Source organism: Mastigoproctus giganteus, chromosome 14 (genome assembly GCF_048544385.1).
Source record: "Mastigoproctus giganteus isolate SK-2022 chromosome 14, ASM4854438v1, whole genome shotgun sequence".
NCBI classification, from domain to species: Eukaryota; Metazoa; Arthropoda; class Arachnida; order Uropygi; family Thelyphonidae; genus Mastigoproctus; species Mastigoproctus giganteus.
The window spans coordinates 71225558-71249086 of NC_143588.1; the positions used below are offsets into that span (position 1 = coordinate 71225558).

The following is a 23529-nucleotide window of genomic DNA, read 5'->3' on the forward strand; positions in this document are numbered from 1 at the left end:
AATCAGGAGCTTCATGGACATTATGAAGCTCCTGATTTAAATTCCTACAATTTTTCATCTAAACCCTGACCTATGAGATTACTGCCAAATGCATTCTTGAGGAAAATAGTTCCACTTGGATGGAAATAAGTCCGTCTTGTTGAAATAAAGAATGTTTTTATTTTGCACACATAGTAAGCATAAAACATTCTGCATATCCTTCTCCAACTTACCAACAATGAGTACCTCTAACTTTTTCTCAAAGATATATTGGACCAATAAAGTGCAACATAAAATGATACAATACAGTAACTATTCCTAGTGTAAACATGAGCAATTCTCCGTTGCCTAAATGACAGATTTGTGGACAACGAAGAAAGAAATAAGCCTCATCTGTTCAGAACACATAGGATAACCAGTCCCCCCCCCAACAAAATCTACTGGGAATATGACCTTTACTTAAAACTGATTTTTATCAGTCAGCCTTAAAAGAATGGTTATCCTTCATCTGATCAACAAACAATTAGGACGAATACCACATCAGTTTTCAGCTTCCCCATGCAACCAATCTTATTTCTTAGTCCCCCACAAGCATCCCCATTCCTTATACTGTATTCCCAACATCAGTTAACCATATCTCCAGACTAGCAAGACATCATTACACCTCATATTTCAACAAGGGGGGAAAAACAAGTTAACATGTGCAATAAATTACATTTTAAGCATGTCAGCAAAAAATAATAATTTATAACAAAAAATAAAAATAAAAAAAAGAGAAAGGAGTAACAACATTTATCCATGAACTGTCAACATTTTGTCTCTGCACATCTGCCATACTACCCATTCATTTCTCCAATCAGCACACCACAACAAATGAAATATCCAGCATCTATTTGTATCAGCATGATAGATAAAATACTAGGGATAAGAATATTCTTGACCTCACCATTACTCATGAATCAAATGACATTGCAGGGCTTAAAGGACAAGACCCATTGACAGTTAGTGATCACCAGTCATTAGTCAGAAGATGAAGAAAGCTGCAGGAGTTAAAGGTAGAGACATGGTTTAAATTTCAAAAAAGGAAAGAATATATTAGAATCATGGAATACCTTTAAAGCAATAATCACCAAAGTGATGAATGCACATATACCGTTAAGAAAATACAGCATAGGGAGGATGCCGAGATGGATAAATATGGAGCTGGCCATTCTAACAGAGCAGAAAAAGACAGCACGGGAAAGTTACTGAGTGATGAAAAAATACTGAGGCCTACACCAGCTACAAGTTGATGATCTATAATAGTACTACAGATAAGATTAGGGAGGCCAAGGATGGGTGTGAGAAAGCAAAGCATGGGGACAAGGAGTTTTTTTTTTTTATTTGCTTGCTAATAGGAGAGACTGCTTCTACAGGGATGGGATACACTTAAATAGAAATTGTGCAAGAATACTTGCTGATGCTATCGAGGCAGTGTTAGATGGGTCGGAAAACTGCTAGTTTGGGGAGGGGGGGGGATTCCAGACTAAAAGATTAACGGTAGCCGCAGGCAGAAGCGAAAGTGATTCTTGAACTGCTTCTATTGCAATGAGCAGCAGCCTAAAGAGCAAGTTGCTGGGGATTTCAAGCGCTGCTGGGAGTTGTCATGGAACAAGTAAATGCATGGGCTGTATTAGAATAACTAAGAGTAAGAACAGGTGCATGTATACTTGCACACACACACACCAATGATAGAAGTATAGTAAATAAATTTGAAGTGCTAATCAAGACATCAAAGGCAGATATTGTTGGCATATCAGAAACATGATGCCACACAGAAATATAAGCAGTGCAGAATTGGAATTTGGGGAGTACAATGTGTACAGAAAGGATAGACAGAGTAGGAAGGGAGGAGGGGTTATGCTGTTAGTTAAGAATCACAAAATCAAAGGAAGTGCATCCAGTTGACATGGGTGGACGGTGCAATGTTGAGTCTGTTTGGTGTGACATTAACACTGGGAAAGGGAAAATGAGAGTAGGAATGTGTTGTAGGCCTAATGACTCTGATGAGTACAATGAACAGTTGTGCAGAGAAATAGAATGGGCCAGAAGATCAAAATGTCTTGTATTGGGGGATTTTAACCTTCTCGATATTGACTGGAACTCCAATAAGTCAACAAAAGTCTTGCTAGCAAGACTTTTGTGGACTAATTGGAGGATTGTTTTCGACAGAAACATGTTCGCGTAGCAATACCCTTGATCTGATTATTAGCAGTGATGATAATGATGTATTAGGAAATTTTTAGATAAAGGAACCACTAGGTGACAGAAATCACAGTGTAATGATGTAGGATTTACTTAAAGATGTAACTACCATCAAGGGTAAAGGGAAGGGTTTTTGTTTTCGTAAAGGTGACTACAGAGATCTCAGACAGTTTCTAAATTCTATTGAGTGGGATCAACTGATGAGGTTACCAACTGTGAATTCTAAATGGGAAGCCTTCAGGGACTTAATCTTGGAGGCTACTAGACTTTTCATACCAACTAAAAAATACTCTTCAAGGTTAATGTTGGACCCACATCTCATCCATGAACTCAAACCTTGCAAGGAAATTTGCTGGATCTGCTTAAAAATAATACAAGCGTTAGCTTGACAACTCTTGCGTGTTTTTGATCTGTTATCAACAACTCTAAGACCCATCATGCTGACACTTTTTTTTTTTCATAAGAAATCTTTGGCAAAGGACACAAAAAACAGCAAAGAGTTCTTTACTTATGTAAACTCTAGAAGGTAGGGGATGAATCAGATTGGTGCACTTAATATAGATGGTTCGGCTATTGATGATCCTGCTCAAGGAGCTAATAAACTGAATGAGTATTTTGCATCTATATTCACACGTAAGGAGTTATTCAAGGAGGGGAATGTCAGAAGTTTATCAAACTCTAACAGCAAGCTAAGTGATTTTGTGATAACTGAGTACAAAGTGGAGGAGAAATTATTGAAATTAAAAAATAAAAAAGGCACCTGGGACAGATGGTATCTATCCAGTTATAATGAAGGAGGCAGCAAGGGAAGTAAGAAAACCCTTAGTCATAATTATGAGAGCATCCTTAGAGTCAGAGGAGGTCCCCATGACTGGAGATATGCAAATGTATCCCCAATTCACAAAGGGGTTCAAAGGTTGACACAAATAATTATAGACCTGTTAGTTTGACTTCTCTTCCAGGGAAAATAATGGAGTCAATAGTTAAAGAGGTGATATAGGATCACCTAGACAAGACAGCAGCAACAGTTCAGACACAGCATGCATTTATTAAAGGGAAAACTTGTCTGCCCAATTTCATTGGATTCTACAATGTGGTCACAAAGGAACTGGGTGCAAAAAGTAATTTTGATATCATATACTTGGATTTCAAGAAAGCTTTTCATACTGCTGCACATGGAAGACTGCTGTACAAATTGGAGCAGCATGGCATTAAGGGCAAGTTACTGCAATGGATAAAGGGATGGTTGAGTGGGAGACAGCAGAGAAGTAAGCAAACCTTACTTTACAGATTATACAGGACATTATACAGATGATAAAGGTTGGCAGGGTTGTTAATGACACTAAAGACAGTATGCTACTAAAACAGGATCTAGAAAAGTTAAGCAGATGGGCTGAGAAATGGAAACTGAAGTTTAACATTGACAAATGCAAAGTACTGCATATGGGTAGCAATAACCCAAGAGAAACATACCAACTCTGTGGTACCACACTCAGGGAGGTGGTTGTTGTTATTTGGTTTGTAGGAGCATTGGCAACTAAGGCCATATTGCTCTGGGGATATGCAGTGGTCATTCCCTGACCTTTCCGCTTCCTCCGTATTTGGTGGTCATGGGCTCAAACCCCGGTCTAATCAAGAAGCGTGCTACGCACTGCTGCTCCTGACCACCTGGCTACAGAGGTGCCACTCAGGGAGGTGGAGAATGAAAAAGACCTGGGGGTAATTGTGCAGTCAGATATGAAGTTCTCTGAGTAGTGTGGACGGGCTTCCAGAGCAGATCATGGAGTTTTGTCAATGATATATAGAAATTTTTCTAGCAGAGACAAGGAGGTGATTATCCCTTTGTATAAAGCAATGGTCAGGCCACACCTTGAATACTGTATACAGGTCTGGAGCCTCATTTTAGGAAGGATGTAGAGTTGCTAGAATGAGTACAGAGAAGGGCAACAAGATTGGTGAGAGGGACAAAGGGGTGCTCTTACCAAGAGAGGCTTAAGTTCTGCAAGTTGCAGCATCTGGAGACTAGGCACCTACGAGGTGATCTGATCGAGGTGTATAAGGCGTTGAGTGGTTTGAGGAGGCTCAATGCTGACAGAATACTTCTGCTTGCTCAGATTAAGAATCTGAGGGGGCATAGATTCAAATTGAGGAAAGACAGTTGTAGAATAGATGTGCGGAAGTTTGCCTTTAGCCAGCGGGTAGTTGATTGCTGGAACAGACTTCCATCTGTTGTTATTGAAGTTGATAGCTTAAATAAATTTAAGGCTGAACTAGACAAACATTTGGAGTAACCGGATGGATGAAATGGGAAGGGTTTTTTTTTTTTTTTGGCTGATGCTGTATAAGCTTGCTTTCTTGCATCATATGCCTCAATTAATGCTAATGTATCTGAATACAAAGGAGAAAATGAATCAGATCGGACCCTTGTGTAGGAAAGTCTTAGATAAACAAGCTGATGAATTGAATAGGTACTTCACGTTGGTCTTTACCGACACGAGGCCCTTCATGCTGAAGAGAGCCTGTGAAAGCAAGGCCATGTGAAATTAGTGATTTTGAAATTAGACGACTGTTTATTAGAAAACCTTGACACTAAAGGCAAGTAAGGCTACTAGAGTTTGTGATATATACCTAGTAATTTTGAGGGAGGCAGCCAGAGAGTGTATTGAACCACTGAGGTTAATTATGAAGGCATTGTTGGAATGGGATGAGATTCCTTTGGACTGGAGAAGTGCCAACAAGTAACCAATACAAAGACTGTTCTAAGAATGAAGTCAGTAACTACAGCTGGTTATTCTGAATTAGTAGTAGGGAAAATCTTAAAGGCAATGATTAATAGTGCAATACAGGAACGCTGATAGAAATGGCATTCTGAAGGACAGACAACATGATTTTATTGAGGGAAAATGTTTATCTGGTAGGCTATTTTGAGAGAGTTACTAACTCCCTTCTGCCATGCAGGGTGGCTGCATGGCAGAAAGGAGAGGGTTGTGATTAATGGATTAATTCATATTGATATAAAAAAAAAAAAGACAAAAAAAGTGGGGTGTCCCCCCAAGGATCGGTTCTTGGACCACTGTTGATTCTGACTTTCATAAATGAAATCAACAACAGGATAAAGGTGATGACATCAAAATTTGCAGACAACAAAAATTAGGAGAGTAGTTAATGATCAATGTCAAGCAGTGCTCCTTCAGGATGACTTGAACAGGCTTCAAGAATGGTCAAAAAAGCGGCAACTATGTTTTATTGCGGCAAAATGCAATGTCTTATGCTTCGGGAATAGCAACTCCAAAATAACTTGTACACTTGCTGTGGTTGAATTAAAAACTGTAGAGGAAGAGAGGGATCTGGGAGTTATGATAAGGGAAGATATGAAATTAACTGAACAGTATAAATAGGCAGCCAAAACAGCCCATGGTATCCTATCAATGATTTACTGAACAATGGCCTATAGAGATAGCAAGTCATAATCCAATCATATCAAGCAATTTTAAGACGGCATTTGGAATATGGTGCATCCAAGTATGGAAACATCAAAAAAAAAAAGACTGAACTTCTTGAAAGGGTCCAAAGGCAGGCAACTTGCACAGTAAAATCATCAAAAGGGTGACCAAATGAGGAAAGAATTTGATTATGTGGGCTACAGAGTTAGGCATAAAGGCCCTTAGATGGGACCAGATTTTGGTATATAAGGTAAAATGAATGAAGGCAGAATTTTCACTGTTATACAGAATTTCAGAACTAGGGTGGCCATAAATTCAGATTACAAGTGAAGAAGTTTAGATCAAATTGTATGTTTTCTTTTAGCCAGCAAGTCGTTGATTACTGGAGCAAGTTGCCTCTGCTGGTAGTTGAGGTTGACAGTTTGAAGAAATTCAAAGTCAACTGGATAATTATCCATGTGAGTGGGGAAGTTTATAATTTGTTTTTTCTTATCAACTTTTTTTCTTTTTTTTTTTTGCCAGTAGAGTTTATTATATGGCTAACAATAATTTCACTATAACATATGGTATGTGTATGGCCAGTGTGATATGTATAAAAAAGAAAAATCGCATGTGTACCCTGTATGCACAAAAGATGTTTAATGTGTAAACATCTTTGAAGACACCTAATAAATTTCGAACAGACAGAACAGAAATCACAAACGATGTAAATTATGCTCACACCAGCTACTTACTCTACCGAATCAATGTTAGTGATAAATAAGATACACATACCCACTGCTTACTCTACCGAATCAACATTTGGAAGAGGTTAGGCCAATAGCCTAATTACTCATTTGATTGTAGTCATTTGTTGAATAGTATGATTGCAACAATACAAGTATTTCTATTGTTACAATCATACTATCATGTTACGCTGTCATAAATTACATATGCAGTGCTATGAGATCTGCAAGGAACAACAGTATCCACGCATAATACACTATCAAAACTATGGACTTGGCTCAGAATCTCAACGAGTACAAGTGCGAGATGGTAACGCTGCATATTCCATTTCGCAATGAGGAAACAGAGATACTGTCGGAGATGAAATAGGTCAAGATCTACGACAACAATGAAGAGTTCATACTAGATCGTAAATTGTATGAATCGGACTTGGATATTTGCAAAATGATTGAAATAAGTAAGGCGATGTGCCAAGACAATGACAACATTCACCCTGATGAAGCATGCGATAATGACCTGCATAGCTTTGTAATGCGACTGCAAGAAGAACCCTTTCAAAACTTTTACAATCATCCAAACAGTGAGATGAATGAGGATCTAAAGCAGTGGCTTTCAGCCTTTTTTAATAACGGCACCCCTACTCAATTTTCTCAATATATATAATATTAAAAAATATATGTTATTTATTACAATAATATAATTATAAAAATTACATTTCATAATACAAATTATATATTTACAGTATATAATTTTATTCTTTGTATAGAGGTACTAAGTAAACATCAATTATAGAACACCAAAAATTAAAAAGATACTGTACATCTTTTTATAATGAAATAAACATATAAATTAAAAAATAATAAGTTTAAGTAACTTAAACCCAAATTATGTGGCACACCTGGAACGTTGTTGCAGCACCCTAAGGTGCCGCGGCACCCCGGTTGAAAACTACTGATCTAAAGCTTGCCCAACTGGCTCAGTGCAATTGCAAAGAAACGCAAAACATTGATGACCAACGAGGACTTCTGCAACTTAATGAGAATGGCCAATGACAAGCAAAAGATTCTACTCATACATGTAATGTGGAGTCTGTTATCTCCCAATTGCGAACTGATTCAAATATTCTTGACCGGCCTAGCTGGTTGCAGAAAAACGTTTATGATTTGCCTCTTGATGGAAATAAACAACCGCATCAGTAATACAGACAGATACTGTAACCTACATTACATGGGTTTCAACAGGATGAAGCGCATGCAATGTGATGATCTTGGATGCGCTCAGAGCTGGTTTATGAGCTCTGAGCTCTGAGCACATCCAAGATCACTGCCCTCAAGATATCCATTTCTCTGGTTACCAAAAGGTTTCTACCACAAGTGGCAATGGTTAGCCCAAAGCCACCTAAGTGATATGCCCCGAATCATAAACGTTTTTCCGCAACCAGCTCGTTCATGATGGCTCTGAACACATCCAAGATCACCTCCCATGACCCTTTATGCGATTTCCTCTCCCAACTCCGTTCTTTTTGCCTTTCCCATGTTTTTTCCACAACCAGCTGGTTCAAGGCCAGCTCTAAGCACATCCAAGATCACCTCCGATGACCCTTAGTTTTAAATGCTTTACTTTAAATTTTGCAGGATATCCATTTCTCTGGTTACCAAAAAGGTTTCTGCTACAGGTGGCAATGGTTAGCCCAAAGTCACCCAAGTGGTATGCCCTGAATCAAATAACTTCAAATGACGTCATTTCCGTGTCGCAAAATCGTGACAAACTGACTTTACTACCATCTGAAATTTAGTAGGCGATCTGCAATATCACCTTCCATGATCCTTTCCACGATCTCCTTCCCCGACTCTGTTTTTCTTTGTAATGAAACGGAAATGAGTCAAATGAAGTCATTTCTGTATCGCAAAATCGTGACAAATTGATTTTACTACCGTTCGAAATTTACTAGATGCCACCAAAGATGTTTACCCATCAAAAACAATAATTTAAAATTTTCTATTGGTCTCATTTTAATTAAATTTGTGAAGGCTTCACAAATCTTTCTAAAAGAGCCATACATAAAATTTCATCAAAATTCATCCACAGGGATGTCTAGTTATTACATGCAGATGAATGAACATGTACAATAGGCACTTTAAGCATATGTGCTAACACGACTTAGTATGAAAACTACTCTGATCTCCACTTCAGCACACACCTCTTGTCATCGGGGGTGCAGTTAAACTGGATTTATTGTTTTAAAGTTTATATAAAATATACTGACTTTAGTGAAACTGATGAGCAGAGCATCAGACAATCTCATGAATTCAAACAACTGCATGGTGCTTCCTACAGAATATTTTCAAAAGAGACAAAAATATAGAGGTCTTCATCATACAAAATTCTCCTCCTAACTACTAATTACTTTCAAACTAAGTAGACAGAGAGAGAAAAATTGTAGAACACTCTCTTCCCTGCCCATTCCACCCACACACACACCCTTCACGCCATTCCATACTCAGAAGTAAACATCAACATTCCGAAAAATGTCACTACTGAACTGCCTGACATCTCTTCCATGCTGCAACTCACTATGTGAAGATCAGCCAGCCGGAGTGGTGGTTAAGAGGACAGCCTGCTCATAAGCCTCAATCTATATGACTTATGAGCAAGGTGTAATATCCATCTAATGTAATATCATTCAACTCTGGCAGTAAGCTAGATAATCTTGTAATAACTGAGAGTAAAGTGGAGGAGAAATTGTTGAAGATAAACACAAGAAAGGCACCTGGAGTGGATGGAATCTATCCAGTTATATTGAAGGAGGCAGCAAAGGAAGTAAGCAAACCCTTAGACATAATTATGAGAGCTTCTTTGGACTCAGGGGAGGTACCCATGGACTGGAGATGTGCAAATGTGACCCCAATCCACAAAGGAGGATCAAAGGGAGACGCAAGTCATTACAGACCTGTTAGTTTAACTTCTGTTCCAGGGAAATTAATGGAGGCACTAGTTAAAGAAGCATTGCAGGATCATCTAGACAAGACTCCAGTTATAGCTTGGACACAGCATGGGTTTGTTAAGGGGAAGCCTTGTCTGACTAATTTGACTGGATACTATGATGTAGTCACAAAGGAACTGGATGCAAAGAATAACTTTGATATCATATATTTGGATCTTAGAAAAGCCTTTGATACTGTTTCACATGGAAGACTGCTGCACAAATTGGAGCAGTGTGGCATTGGAGGCAAATTGCTGCTATGGATAAAGGGATGGTTGAGTGGGAGAAGACAGAGAGTGGTAATCAATGGACACTGCTCTTCGTGGACTAATGTTATTAGTGGAGTCCCTCAGGGTTCGGTGTTGGGTCCATTGTTGTTTTCTGTACTTATAAATGATATTGATGATGGCATATCAGGCTTAACATCAAAGTATGCAGACGATACGAAGGTTGGCAGGGTTGTTAATGACACTAATGACAGTATACTGCTGCAACAAGATCTAGAAAAGTTGAGCAGATGGGCTGAGAGGTGGCAAATGAAGATTAACATTAACAAATGTAGAGTACTACACATGAGAAGCAGTAATCCTAGAGTAACGTATCAACTCTGTGGTACCACACTGACAGTGGTAGAGAATGAAAAGGACCTGGGGGTAATTGTGCAGGCAGATATGAATTTTTCTGAGCAGTGCAGACGGTCTGCAAGAGTAGCTCACAGTGTCTTGTCAAATATATATAGCAATTTTTCTAGCAGTTATAAGGAGGTGATTATCCCCTTGTATAAGGCAATGGTCAGACCACACCTTGAGTACTGTATACAGGTCTGGAGGCCTCATTTTAAGAAGGATATAGAGCTGTTTGAACGAGTGCAGAGAAGGGCAACAAGATTAGTGAATGGAACAAGGGGTTGCTCTTACGAAGAAAGGCTTAAGTTTTGCAAATTACAGTGTCTGGAGACTAGGCACCTGCGAGGTCATCTGATTGAGGTGTATAAAGCCTTGAATGGTTTGAGCATGCTCAATGCTAATTGGATTCTTCCTCTTGCTCAGAATAATCACCTGAGAGGGCATAAATTCAAGTCTAGGAAAGACGGTTGTAGGATAGATGTGCAGAAGTTTGCCTTTAGCCAGCAGGTGGTTGATTGCTGGAACAAACTTCCATCTGTCATTGTAGAGGTTGATAGCTTAAATAGATTAAAGGCAGAGTTTAACAAACATTTGGAGCAAGTGGATGGATGAAATAATGGGGGTTTTTTTTGTTTTTTTTTTTTGCTGATGCTATATAAGCTTGCTTTCTTGCATCATGTGCCTTTGCTAATGCTAATCAAAAAATAAATAAATAAAAATTATCCTTAATACTTTAAAACTATGCATGGTATTTTATGCCTTTCAGCACTGGTAGCATAGTGTGCAGGCAACAGCCCAGGGTCTTGCATCAGTAGGGTATCTCTCAACTGAAAATTTAAGTTAGCTTATTATATAAATGCAGATAAATTCATGTAGCCTAGCTTTGAGGAATCAGCAATCAAAAACAGCCCAGTACAAAATTTTTCAACACTACTACAGATTTAAAACTAATACTTCAACATGAAATTACTATGTGTACTAAAACATAAACTTACAAAACTGACAGCCTCTTACATAAGCTTCAAAAACACAGTAAATTGGTTTCCAGAGAAACCAATTTACAGTGTTTTGTTTTTTTAAATATTGATCAAGTTATTTTGTAAATTTCATTTTAATATAATTTAACTTTGTTTCCTAAATTGGTAGACTGATATATGTTGTATACTTGCATGTACACCAATGCCAGGAGTATAGTATATAAATTTGATGAATTTGAAGTTCTGGTCGAAATATCAAAGGTGGATACTGTTGGGATATCAGAGAACTGATGCCACACGGATATAAGGAATGCAGAATTTCAATTTGGGGAATAGAATGTGTACAGAAAGGACATACAGGATAGAAAGGAAGGAGGATTATGCTGTTAGTTAGGAAACACAAAATCTACGGCAATGCAACCAGTTGCACTGCCTTAGATTTTGTGCAAGTCAAAAGCTAATGACTCCGATGAGTACAATGAACGACTGCACAGAGAAATACACTTGGCCAATAAAACAGAACGTCTTATAATGGGGGATTTTATGTTTCCAGATATTGACTGGAACTTGTGGATTGGTCACTCACACAATAGCAAGACTTTTGTGGATTTACTGGATGACTGTTTTCTACAGCAGCATGTTTGAGAGGCAACCAGAGGAAGTAACACTTGATCTGATTATCAGCAGTGATTATTCATGCATTACGAATCTGCAGACAAAGGAACCACTAGGTGGCAGTGATCTCAGTGTATAGGTGTGGGATTTACTTAAAGATGTAATTACCATCAGGAGTAAACGGAAGGGTTTCTGCTTTCGTAAAGGTAACTATGATGGTCTCAGACAGTTTTTAAATTCTATCCAGTGGGACCAACTGATGATGTTACCAACAGCAAATTCTAAATGTGAAGCATTTAAGGAATTAATCTTGGAAGTTACTATGCTTTTCATACCAAATAAGAAATACTGTTCAAGGTAAGAAATACTGTTAAAGCCTAAATGTATGTCAGATGAACTAATAAGACTCACGGTAGAGAAGAAAAATGCATGGGATGCATATATGTATCAGGCGACACTGAAGCCTATGGTAGATATTAACTAGTCTTTAATCAAGTCACAAAGGAGGTTAAGCAAGCAAAAACAGATTATGAGAAATCTCAGGCAAAGGATGCAAAGACTTCTTTACTTATGTAAACTCTAGAAGAAAGGGGAAGAATCAGATTGTTCCACTTGATACTGACAGTTCGGCTGTTGATGACCCTGCTCATGTAGCTGACAAACTGAATGAGTATTTTGCATCTACATTCAGACTTGAGGAATTCCGTAAAGGAGGGAAGGCCAGAAGTTTATCAAACACTAATAGGAAGCTAAAAGATTTGTGACTAAATGACTTAACTGAGAGGAAAGTGGAAGAGAAATTGAAGTTAAACATAAGAAAGGCACCTGGGGTGGAAGAAACCTATCCAGTTTATTAAGGGAGACAGCAAAGGAAGTAAGCAAACCCTTATCCATAATTATGAGAGAATCCTTTGATTCAGGGAGGTCCCCACGGACTGGAGAAGTGAAAATGTATCCCCAATTCACAAAGGGTAACATGAGCAATTACAGACCTATTAGTTTAACTTCTGTTCCGGGGAAAATAATGGATTCATATCTTAAAGAAGTACTGCAGAATCATCTTGACAAGATGCAGTTATAGTTAGGAGACAGCATGGGTTTGTAAGGGGAAGTCTTGTCTCACCAAATTGATTGGATACTATGATAGGGAAAAAGGAACTGGATGCAAAAAATAATTTTGATATCATATACTTGGATTTCAGGAAAGCTATTAATACAGTTACACATGGAAGACTACAGCACAAATTGTCTGCCATGCAACCATAAAGGAATGGTTGAGTTGCAGAAGACAAGAGTGGTAATCACTGCTCTTCGTGGACCAATGCTTTTAGTGGAGTCCTCCAGGGTTCGGTGTTGGGCCCATTGATATTTTCTATATTTATCAATGAAAGTATATCAGGTTTAATGTCCAAGTTTGCAGACGATACAAAGGTTGGCAGCATTGTTAATGACAGTATGCTACTGCAACAAGATCTAGAAAAATTGGGAAGATAGGCTGAGAGGTGGCAACTGAAGTTTAATATTGATAAATGCAAGTATTGCACTTGGGTAGCAGTAACCCCTGAGTGACATACCAACCGTTCCGGTACAACACTCAGGGTACTGGAGAATAAAAAAGACTTCGGGTAATTGTGCAGTCAGATATGAAGTTTTCTGAGCAGTGCAGACAGGCAGCCAAAGCAGCTCATGGGATCTTGTCAATGATATACAGGAATTTTGCTAGCAGGGATAAGATGATTATCCTTTTTATACGGCAATGGTCAGGCCACACCTTGAGTATTGCATACAGGTCTGGAGGCCTCATTTTAGGAAAGATGTAGAGTTGCTTGAACATGTGCAGAGAAGAGTAACAAGATTGGTGAGGGGAGAACGAAGGGGTCCTCTTACCAATTAAGACTTCAAGTTCTGCAGATTGCAGCAGCTGGACATTAGGCACCTGCGAAGTGATCTGATTGAGGTGTACAAGGCCTTGAATGGTTTGAGCATGCTGAATTCTGATGGGATTCTTCCGCTTGCTCAGATTATGAACCTGAGGGGACATAAATTCAAATTGAGGAAAGACAGTTGTAGATTAGATGTGGGGAAATTTGCCTTTAGCTAGAGGGTGGTTGATTGCTATAACAAACTTCATCTGTCGTTGTGGAATTTGATAGCTTAAATAAAAAAATAAAGATTGTTTTATTGCATCATATGCATCTACTAATGCTTTCAGCTATCATAAAATCAAACTCATCAACAGTATCCTACTTATAAACTGGTAGACTTCCTCAGTTATGGCAGCTTACCTTTATTTGAGCACATGAATTCATGAAAGGGTAAACAATAACAAGATGATAAAAAAAAGCTTAGAGAAAAATTCAAAAAGATTCGATAAAGCCATCGTACCAAAATAATCTGAAGAGGAGAACTGAGTTGTTTCTAACAAGTCATGTTAAAAGCAATGCAAGGTCAGGACAATATCCACACACACACATAGAACATTATACAGAAGTTTCTGCTGCTTTCAAGGAGTGAGTCTCTCCAGAAAAGATCTTTGGAGTTCAAAGTTCCTGGAGCCATGCTGTTATAGAAATTGAGACTTAATGGAAGAGTTGGTCATCCCGGAGTATAAACAGAAAATTTATTTCTGTTTATACTCAGAAAATTACTGTTACTGGATCATTACAGTAGGAGATGCCAGTAAACATTAAATCTCATTTTATATTTGCATTTATTTCCTTCCCTTTAAATTTTATTTGAGTGTTTAGTGTTGTTAGATTTGTGTTTGTTTCATTCCATATCATTGTCTTTTGGAAAAAGAGTTTATTCAAAGGATTCACAAGTTTTTGAATTATTAAAAAACTTATATAATAGATTCCCATAATGTTTTATTATATAATGTCAAGGATTCATAAGTGGATCTACTCTGGACTATCGAGCATTTGGTGACCACAAATGACCAATTGCAATCATTGCTGCTCTGTTGAAACAACCTCCAAAGCAACTGAGCAGAAATTTCCCAGAACAGTGCTTTCTTTGGACTCTTCTCCAATCTCTCAACTACTAAACATATCAAGGTGAACTAAGTATCAATCATATATACTCAGTGATCACTGAATTATTACCACCTCATCAGTAGTAGACTATGATGTACAGTCCACTACTCACAGTATTAAAAGCAGAACAGCTTCCTACTCTAGGGGTGCCTCCGTAGCAAGGTGGGCAGGAGCAGCGGTGCATAGCACACGTTTCTTGACTAGACCAGGGTTCAAGCCCGTGACCACCAAATACGGAGGATATGAAAAGGTCAGGGAATGACCACCGCATATCCCCGGAGCAATATGGCCTTAGCCGCTAATGCTCCTAAAAAATAAAAATAAATAAAAATAACTAACTAACTAACCTACTCTAGAGCAGTGGTAATTTGCATCTGGTCATGCAAGTCAAAGTGATAAAATAGCAGTTATTGGGTATAGTAAAAATATCATACCAATGATATTTGCTATGATATTTTTACTTTCAAAAGGGCATGATTTGCTCTTGGTTACTTTAGGTCCACTGTGGTTAAGGTGAATAAAGAATTGTATCAAGGGTCAAACCTGTTTGGGGTATTGTTCTTGCATTTCCCATACTGTATTACGATGTCAACTGTTACACAGTGACCTGCTGTCTACAATGCGCTGCACCCTTCATTGACCATGAACATCCACCTTGTGTAACCCTTAACAGTTTTGTTGGTGGGAGGTGGTTAGTATCAGTAGGGGCAAATGATGCAAAAAAGCAAGCTTACACAGCATCACCCTAAAAAAAAAAAAATTTTCAATTCACCCATCAATACCATCTAAGCATTTGTGAAGTGTTGTAGTATTTTTTTTTTTTGGTTGATGGTTTATAAGCTTGCTTTCTTGCATCATTCTCCGCTATTAATACTAATCACCTCCCACTGACAAAACTGTAAAGGATTATGCAAGGTGGATGTTTGTGGTAAGCAAAGGGTGCATGTGTTATATGGACTCAATGCACTTCCTAATACACTATGCAATAGCTGACATCACAATACAATATCCCAAATGACAATGGGCCACACAGATGTATGGGGTCCCACAGAAGACAACCCAAGATACACCTTCACCTGATCAATGTTGACAGCATTGCTGTGGAGTCAACAACACACTAGTTGGATATATACTAGAGGACTGGAAACAAGTGTGCTGGTCGAATGAATCCAAATACCTGGTGCAGCACACTAACAGATGCCATCATGTGTGGTGCAAGCAACACAAGTCCATGGACCCATCAGGCATGATGCCCACTATCCAGGCAAGTGGTGATGGTTACTTAATGTAGGGCATGTTTTCTGGCAAGAACTAGGACCCCTGGTGCTTATGGACCAACATTTCGCTAGCAAGGTCTACTGGCAGCTCTTGGAGACCATGTGCACCCTGTCATGTTGCATTTTTGACCAGGATAGTAACAGGATCTTCCAAGATAACAGCTGTGTCATCAGGGGCACACTGTGCATGAGTGGTTTGAGGAAAACAGTGAAGATATCACACATCTTGATTGGCCTCCAAAATTGCCCAACCACAATCCAATTGAACACCTGTGGGATGTTTTGGAAAAGGGAGTCAGGCATATGGACACGCAACTATCACCTATTCAGACAGGGTGGAAAGCAGAATGGCTACAGATCCCTATGAACATCTTAAGACACCTAGTGGAGTCAATGCCCAAATGAATAGCAGCTGTTATCCATGCGAATGGTGGTCATAATTCAGTGATCGATAAGCATATATGCAAAACAAAAATATCATTTATAGATTCATACATCACTCAAGAAGGAAATTTTGGATTGACACCAAGATTAAATTAATAAATAAAAACTTGGAAAGATTTCATGCCCAAAGGCATTCCGTAGTTCCCACTTACCCCTTCAAAAAAACACGGTTTTAAATTCAAAATAGTGGTTATGAACTAATTCAAAATTTCAGGATTTACATTAAATATCATTAGGAAACCTCTAAAGAAAATTTCATGTCAACAGATTAACATCCTCCACCATAGTATAATATTTTGTCACTCGTATGGAAAAGTCTGGGTTTGAGTACCGGCAATGGCTGGAAGAATTTCTAAAGTCCCCTTCAATTGAAACTGCAATTAGATGATCTCAGGCAGAGTACGTAGGATTTCAAATTATTTCAGGGTTTTCAGCCCACTCAACGTGCAATTTGGCCCATGAATCCACATACTGGTACAGACATAATACACAATAAAACAATATGTGCCCAAGTTGCTAATGTTCCTAAGAAACCCAACAATTATCTAGCCCTGGACAGAATGTGCAAGGCTCATGGAGGAGAATTTTTCCCAGCATGGTCTGTGGTTGTTACCAGGAGAAACTTCTTCTACAGGGATGGGATACACTTAAAATAGGTGTGCAAGAATATTTGCTGATACTATCAAGGCAGTGATAGGTGGGTTGGAAAACTGATAGCTTAGCAGATAAACAGATTAAAAGATTAATTGAAGCCACAGGCAGAGGTGAAAGTAATTCTTGCACTGTTTATTGCAACATACAGCAGTCTGAAAAGCAAGGTGTCAGGAATTTCAAGCCCTGCTATGGGTGATCATGGAAAAGCAAATACATGGACTGTGTCAGGGTAACTAACAGTAAGAACACGTGCATGTATACTTGCATGTCACTAATGCTAGGAACATTGCAAATAAATTTATTGAAGTACGTACTGATTAAGTCATCAAATGCTGACAAATGGAGGGATATCGAAGACATGGTGTCACTCAGATACAAGTGATGCTGAATTTAAATATGGGGGAGTACAATGTATACAGGAAGTACAGACAAGACAGGAGGGATCACGGTTTATGTTCTTAGTTAAGAAGCATATTAAATCTAAGGCAGTGCATTCAGTCAACATGAGTGACTAGTACAATGATGAGTCAGTTTGGTGTGACATAAACAATGGGAAAACAAAAATGAGAGTAACAGTATGCTATAGGCCTAATTGACTATGACGAGCATAAAGAACAACCATAATTGACTATGACAAGCATAAAGAACAACCATAGAGAGAAAGAGTGGGCCTGTAAATCAGAAGGACTTATAATGGGGAATTTTAACTTTCCAGATGTTGACTGGAATTTGTGGTTTGGTAACTCACACTAGCAAGACTTTTCTGGATTTACTGGATGACTGTTTTCTACAGCAGCATGTTAAAGAGGCAACAAGAGGAAGCAGTACTCTTGATCTGGTTGTCAGAAGTGATACTTTGTACATTAAAGAACTGCAGGTAAAAGACCCACTGAGTGGTAGTGATCAAAGTGTACTGATGTGAAATTTACCTAAAGACATAACTACTCAAGGCTAAAAGGAAAGGCTTTTGCTTTCAGAAGGGTGACTGCAGTGGTCTTAGACAGTTTTTAAATTCTATGCAACGGGATCAACTGATGATGTTACCAGCAGCAAATTCTAAATGGGAAGCATTCAGGGGGAAGGTAATCCCCCTGAATGCTTTTAGGATATCATTCAAGGTATAGCCTTAATGGGGGTCAGATGAACTAATGAGACCTGTGGCAGAGAACAAAAATGTATGGGATGCATATAAATTATCAGATGATACAGAAGCCTATGGTATATATAAATTAAGCTGTAATCAAGTCACAGAGGAGGTTAGGCAAGCTAAGGCAGATAAGAATTCTCTGGCAAAGAATGAAAAGATGGGCAGCAAAGAATTTATGCTTATATTAACAGTAGAAGAAAGGGGTTGAACCAAACTGGGCCACTTTATGTCAACGGGTTAACTGTTCATGGCCCTGCTCAGGTTGCTGATAAACTGAATAGGTATTTGCATCTACATTCACACATGAGGAATTCTTTAGGGAAAAAGATGTCAGAAGTTTATCAAAAAAACTATCTAGTGAACTGTTTTATCATACACTATAAACAAAATATGGAATTCTGCAACTAAGATGTTAAAGATTTTATCTACTGCTGATATAAATGAAAAACTTTGGAAATCATAAATATCTGTATATTAAAATAAATAATAATTTGAAGAACAAAATTTGTGATCAACTGATTAATCAAAAAAAAAAAAAAATTAACATGTAAAGCAGAAATGAATAAACAAAAAAAACATTGATGTTTTCTGATGAACTCGTGACTGCATTTGTTTATCAGTTATATAAAGATATTTTATTCATTACTAACTATATGCTATTTTATTTTTAGATAGAATAATTCTTCCATTAATCTGAACTTAATTTTTTTATGAACTTTTAAAATGGAGTGGTTTTTCAATTTCCTTTGGAAACAAAGGAAAGAATTATTTGTAAAGTGCTGCATAATGTTCCTTTAATCAAATTATGATAAAGTCCTTTTCAAATAATGCTCTATTTATTTGCAACATTATAATCAGATCAATTTTACCTGATTTTGCATAGGTACAGTTTTACTTCACTGGTATAGAATTAATGCAATGTGAAAAGAGAAAAAAATCACTTAAGGCACTAATACATCATAAGTGCCACGTGTTACCTTTCATAACTGATCTTTCTTCACAGTATGTTATTACAGTACTTTTACAAAGTATTTAATTAAAATACCACCTATGATTTTTAAGTTGTTTTTTTTTGGTGGTACTACATGAAAAAAAATTTTTTTTAAAAAAAAAAGTGTGACGACGTGAGATGGCAAATTTGTACACTGGTATTTTTTTTCAGAAAAAAAAAAAAAAACATATGTATGTATGTAGGTGGTAGATGACTTTCATCAACCGGTGAAATACCACCACTTTGCTTGGAGGCTTGAAGTGGTGAAACCCATGTTTAGTCTCTAGAGCAAAGTTTCCGGCATCCCCCTCCCCCATACTTCTCCTTCAACCCATGGGTTGAAGGAGAAGTAGTTAATACATTATGTCTAATGTATTAACTGGATAAATTGGATGTGAGCATTGGGTTGAAGAATTTTCCTACAAAAAAGGTATGAGAAGTTCTCTTATATTTAACATTATTTATGTAGGAAAGATTGAGCTTCACTGCTCTTATATTTTGTAATCTAAAATATTACTATTAATATAATATTAGTAATATTATATTAGCATTATCAATAATACTAATATAAAATAATAGTATTATTAGTGCCAAATGATGCAAGACAGCAAGTTTATACAGCATATCAGTGAAAAAAAAAAAAATCCGTCACCTGTCTGTCTCCTCCAATAGTTCATTTAGTTCTGTCTTCAATTTATTCAAACTGCCCATTTTTGCAACAGATAGACGTTTGTTCCAACAATGAACTACCTACCAGCTGAAAACAAATTTCTGCAACTATCCTTCCTCAATTTGAATTATATCCCCTTGTGTGTAGTTTGAACAAGAGGAAGGTATCATTAGCATTAAGTTTAATCAATCAATCAGATCACCTCACAGGTGCCTAGTTTACACATACCGCAATTTGCAAAACGGAAGCCTTTCATGGTAAAAGTAGCCTTTTGTTCCCCCTCACTAATGTCGCTGCTCTTCTCTGCACCCATTCCAACAGATTCACGTCCTTCTTTCTAAAAGGAGGCCTCCTGTATGCAGTACTCAAAATGTGACCTAACAACTGCCTTATACAAAGGAATAATTGCCTCTTTATTCCTGCTAACAAAATTTGTGTATATCATTGAAAAACCCTCATGCGCTGTCCTGGCAGCCATCTGAACTGCTCAGAGAATTTCATATCAGACTGAAAAATTACCCCCAGGTCTTTTTTCATTTTCCACTACCTTGAGTTAGTACCACACAGTTGGTACATTAGTTGCGATTACTGTTGCCCATGTGCTGTAACTTATATTTGTCAATATTAAATTTCAATTGGCATTTCTCAGCCCATATTAGCAAAGAGATAAAACAGAAAAACATTACTGGGTGATGTTGCAGTTAATAAATAATATCGATCACTAAATCAGATTACAGAGTAATGGACACATCACTCCACTTAACATGTGAGCTTAAACTGTGAGATTTACTGGATACCAATAAATTTTTATTAATGATTAATAAGTAAATTAAGTAATTGCTATAGTTGACTTTGGAGTTCATTATGAAATATTGAAAAATGCATCTGCTGTGTCTTGCAAAGCTGGTAGTGAAAACAATAACCAACTACAAAGTACAGTTAGAAACATCATCACTGTTAGAGCAAGATTTTCAGAGTAGTTGAATACAGAGCCTACTTCATTTAAAATAATTTAACTATGAAAGAAATTGCTCAGTATCCAATGAATCTCTCAATTTAAGCTCAAACCTTACACAGAGTGAATTGTCAATTACTTTGTAATTCTAATTTAGTGATCAAGAATATCTCATGTATGCCTTTCACACATTCACAACATTTAATAAATTGATGTTGTAAACATAACTAAATAAGATGTAAACATTTCACATTCAAATATTTAAAATTGTTTTGCTTATGTATTTTAAATAACTTGACTCATGTGAAGGCAGCAGGAAGAACATTACCTTAGAAAGAAATCATTCATTTTCTTTCTCTGCATAAAATTATGTATTTATGCATTAATAAGCTCCTTATGAATAAACAAAACGAAAATTTTCTATTACATTAACAACATAAGGCAGACTATTATAGTTTTAAAAATATCCAAATTAATAATTAAATGTGTGCTGGTAATTGTTAAAATTTCCAGTCACCAATCCTTATATTTTCCAAAAGGAATAAATATTGTAGGGTACACAGCCTAAGAAGAGGACTCCATAGGGATTGGGGTCCCAAAATCCTTGACTGCTTTACTTAAACATTCTTTTTTATTATAAAGTGAAACAATGCTTCTACCGAAAGCATCACCCAACGAAAATAAATCCAAATTAATGATTACAAAGTAACTGAGGGTGATTTAAAAAAAAAATGAAGTACCATTTCATGTGCATTATCATTGCTGTGGTGCTTATTAGTACTTATGTTTTCTAACCGGCAAACTATTGCAGGAGATTAAAATTAGTTTCCTGGGAGGGTCGGATGGAAAGAAGTACTCCTATTTTCATCCCCTCCAAGGATACTTCCAGGATGCATATGAGCTGCAGTGCTAATACGACGAAAGCAATTAAGTGAACTATATACCCACAGATTATCTAAAAATAAGCTTACCTTATTTTCTATTCTGTATCCAGGTTTCGGTTTAAGTGGCACGTTAAAATGCACACTTCCAATCATTATACCTATCACAAACGTCAAGAATATCGCCCCTAGTACTGTAACCGATTTCCTAAGCTGGAACACCGATGGTCCTATGCGGAACCTTATCATTGTCATTAATCATCAACCTCCAACCTTACTCAATTTAAGAAAACAGAAGACTAAAGAAAAGAAAGATTATACGTAAAACTTTTCATGCTGTAACATAAAAATATTACGCAGTAACAAAAGTGACTGTCTAAATATGATTTTCTTAGTCTAACATGTAGTACGATCATTTCTGAACGTCTTTCCGCAATAACGATACAATCACCCAGGAGAACTTTAAATATACACAAGACAAACCATAACATATATATTTTTTTTCTTTTTTAATTTTTGGCTCTTTATAAAGTAATAATTCCAGTGAGTATTAATATACAATACAAGGGTAAAAAAACAAGGGAAAAATACACAAAACACCGCATAAAATTATTATAACTCGTAACGATAATACATCGTGTACGCTATAAACACAACCACGAATTTATAGGACAACAGATGTAGCCGCGTACGTCAGTAAAGCACGACCGGTTCACAATCATCGTGCAGCGCCACCTACTAGTTAAACTAGGGACTAATAGAAATATGCCACTTGGCTCAATCGTATTACTGTACTATTATTAACCAAATTATAATTATAAGAATAAAACAAAAATTCTCTATAGTTAACGTATTTATTGTTCATAATTTACATATCCATCTCGCAAGTGCTGAAAACTCTACATGAAATAGCACTAGTAATATAGACAAAGATTTTTATGATTATAGAATTACAGTCTAGAACCAACGACGTGGACAAACTTCGTACCTGCGTGTGCCGCATACATAAATTAGTATTACCGTGTACAACAGATTACACTGCTCTTTGCGGACTAAAGTTATTAGTGGAGTCCACGGAGCCCCAATAACTTTAGTTGCTGTTTTCGTTATTGACCGTTGAATAATCTGGGGCTCACATCTGGTGAGTATGGGCTTGGCAAACCCAGAGTGCTGAGCTGGATATCGTCATTCTTCTCTCTCTCTCAGGGTAACTCGGAATTTTTTTTTTTTTTTTTTTTTTTTTTGGCTGGTGCAGCATAAGTCTCAGGTTTCCTTGTACCATATGGCTAATATGGTACAATGGCTAATAATAATATAGAAGATACAATGGAGGACAAAAAACTGCATCACTTGTGAATTTTTCAAATAATGTGTTTTGCGCTGCATTGCGGGTTGCAGAAATATTCGAAATGCATTTGTTAGATGGGATATATATCTCTGCGAATGAAATCCAATGAAAAGACTCCACCTGATATACCTAACTGCCATAAATACCTTCCCAAAGGATAAAATGCGTAATTAATGAAAATATGAGAAATCGTGCAAATAGCAATCATGACAACCAAACATACATTTTATTGAATTTACGTGTACAAACTGAAATGACAAGTTGACACAATAGTATTATGTACTGTAAATCAGCAAAATAAGTCCTCGATATTTTGTTATTCCTCCTCGAGCTGCAATTACAACCTCGCAACGATCTGGCATAGAGTTAATCAACTTATACGTTCCCCAATTTCGTGGTACCATACCCTTATAATGCTCCCCTGCAGCTGAATCTTACTTGTTGGTTTCTTCTGAGCAATTTTAGGCGACATTATGTACCAGTAATTTTCAATAGGATTTAAATCTGTCTTGTTGCCAGGCCAGTCGAACACTG

General features: G+C 37.2%; 1 protein-coding gene across 1 annotated transcript in view; it reads right to left on the bottom strand.

Moving 5' to 3' along the window:
• LOC150075225 (alpha-mannosidase 2-like) overlaps positions 1-22023 on the bottom strand; it is a 253553-nt gene extending 231530 nt beyond the window's left edge. The window contains exon 1 of the mRNA XM_090388915.1: positions 21738-22023. Within this exon, the coding sequence (XP_090245041.1) occupies positions 21738-21902 (165 nt within the window). The 5' untranslated portion in view covers positions 21903-22023. The remainder of the gene's footprint in view (positions 1-21737) is intronic.
• Positions 22024-23529: the final 1506 nt, after the last annotated feature.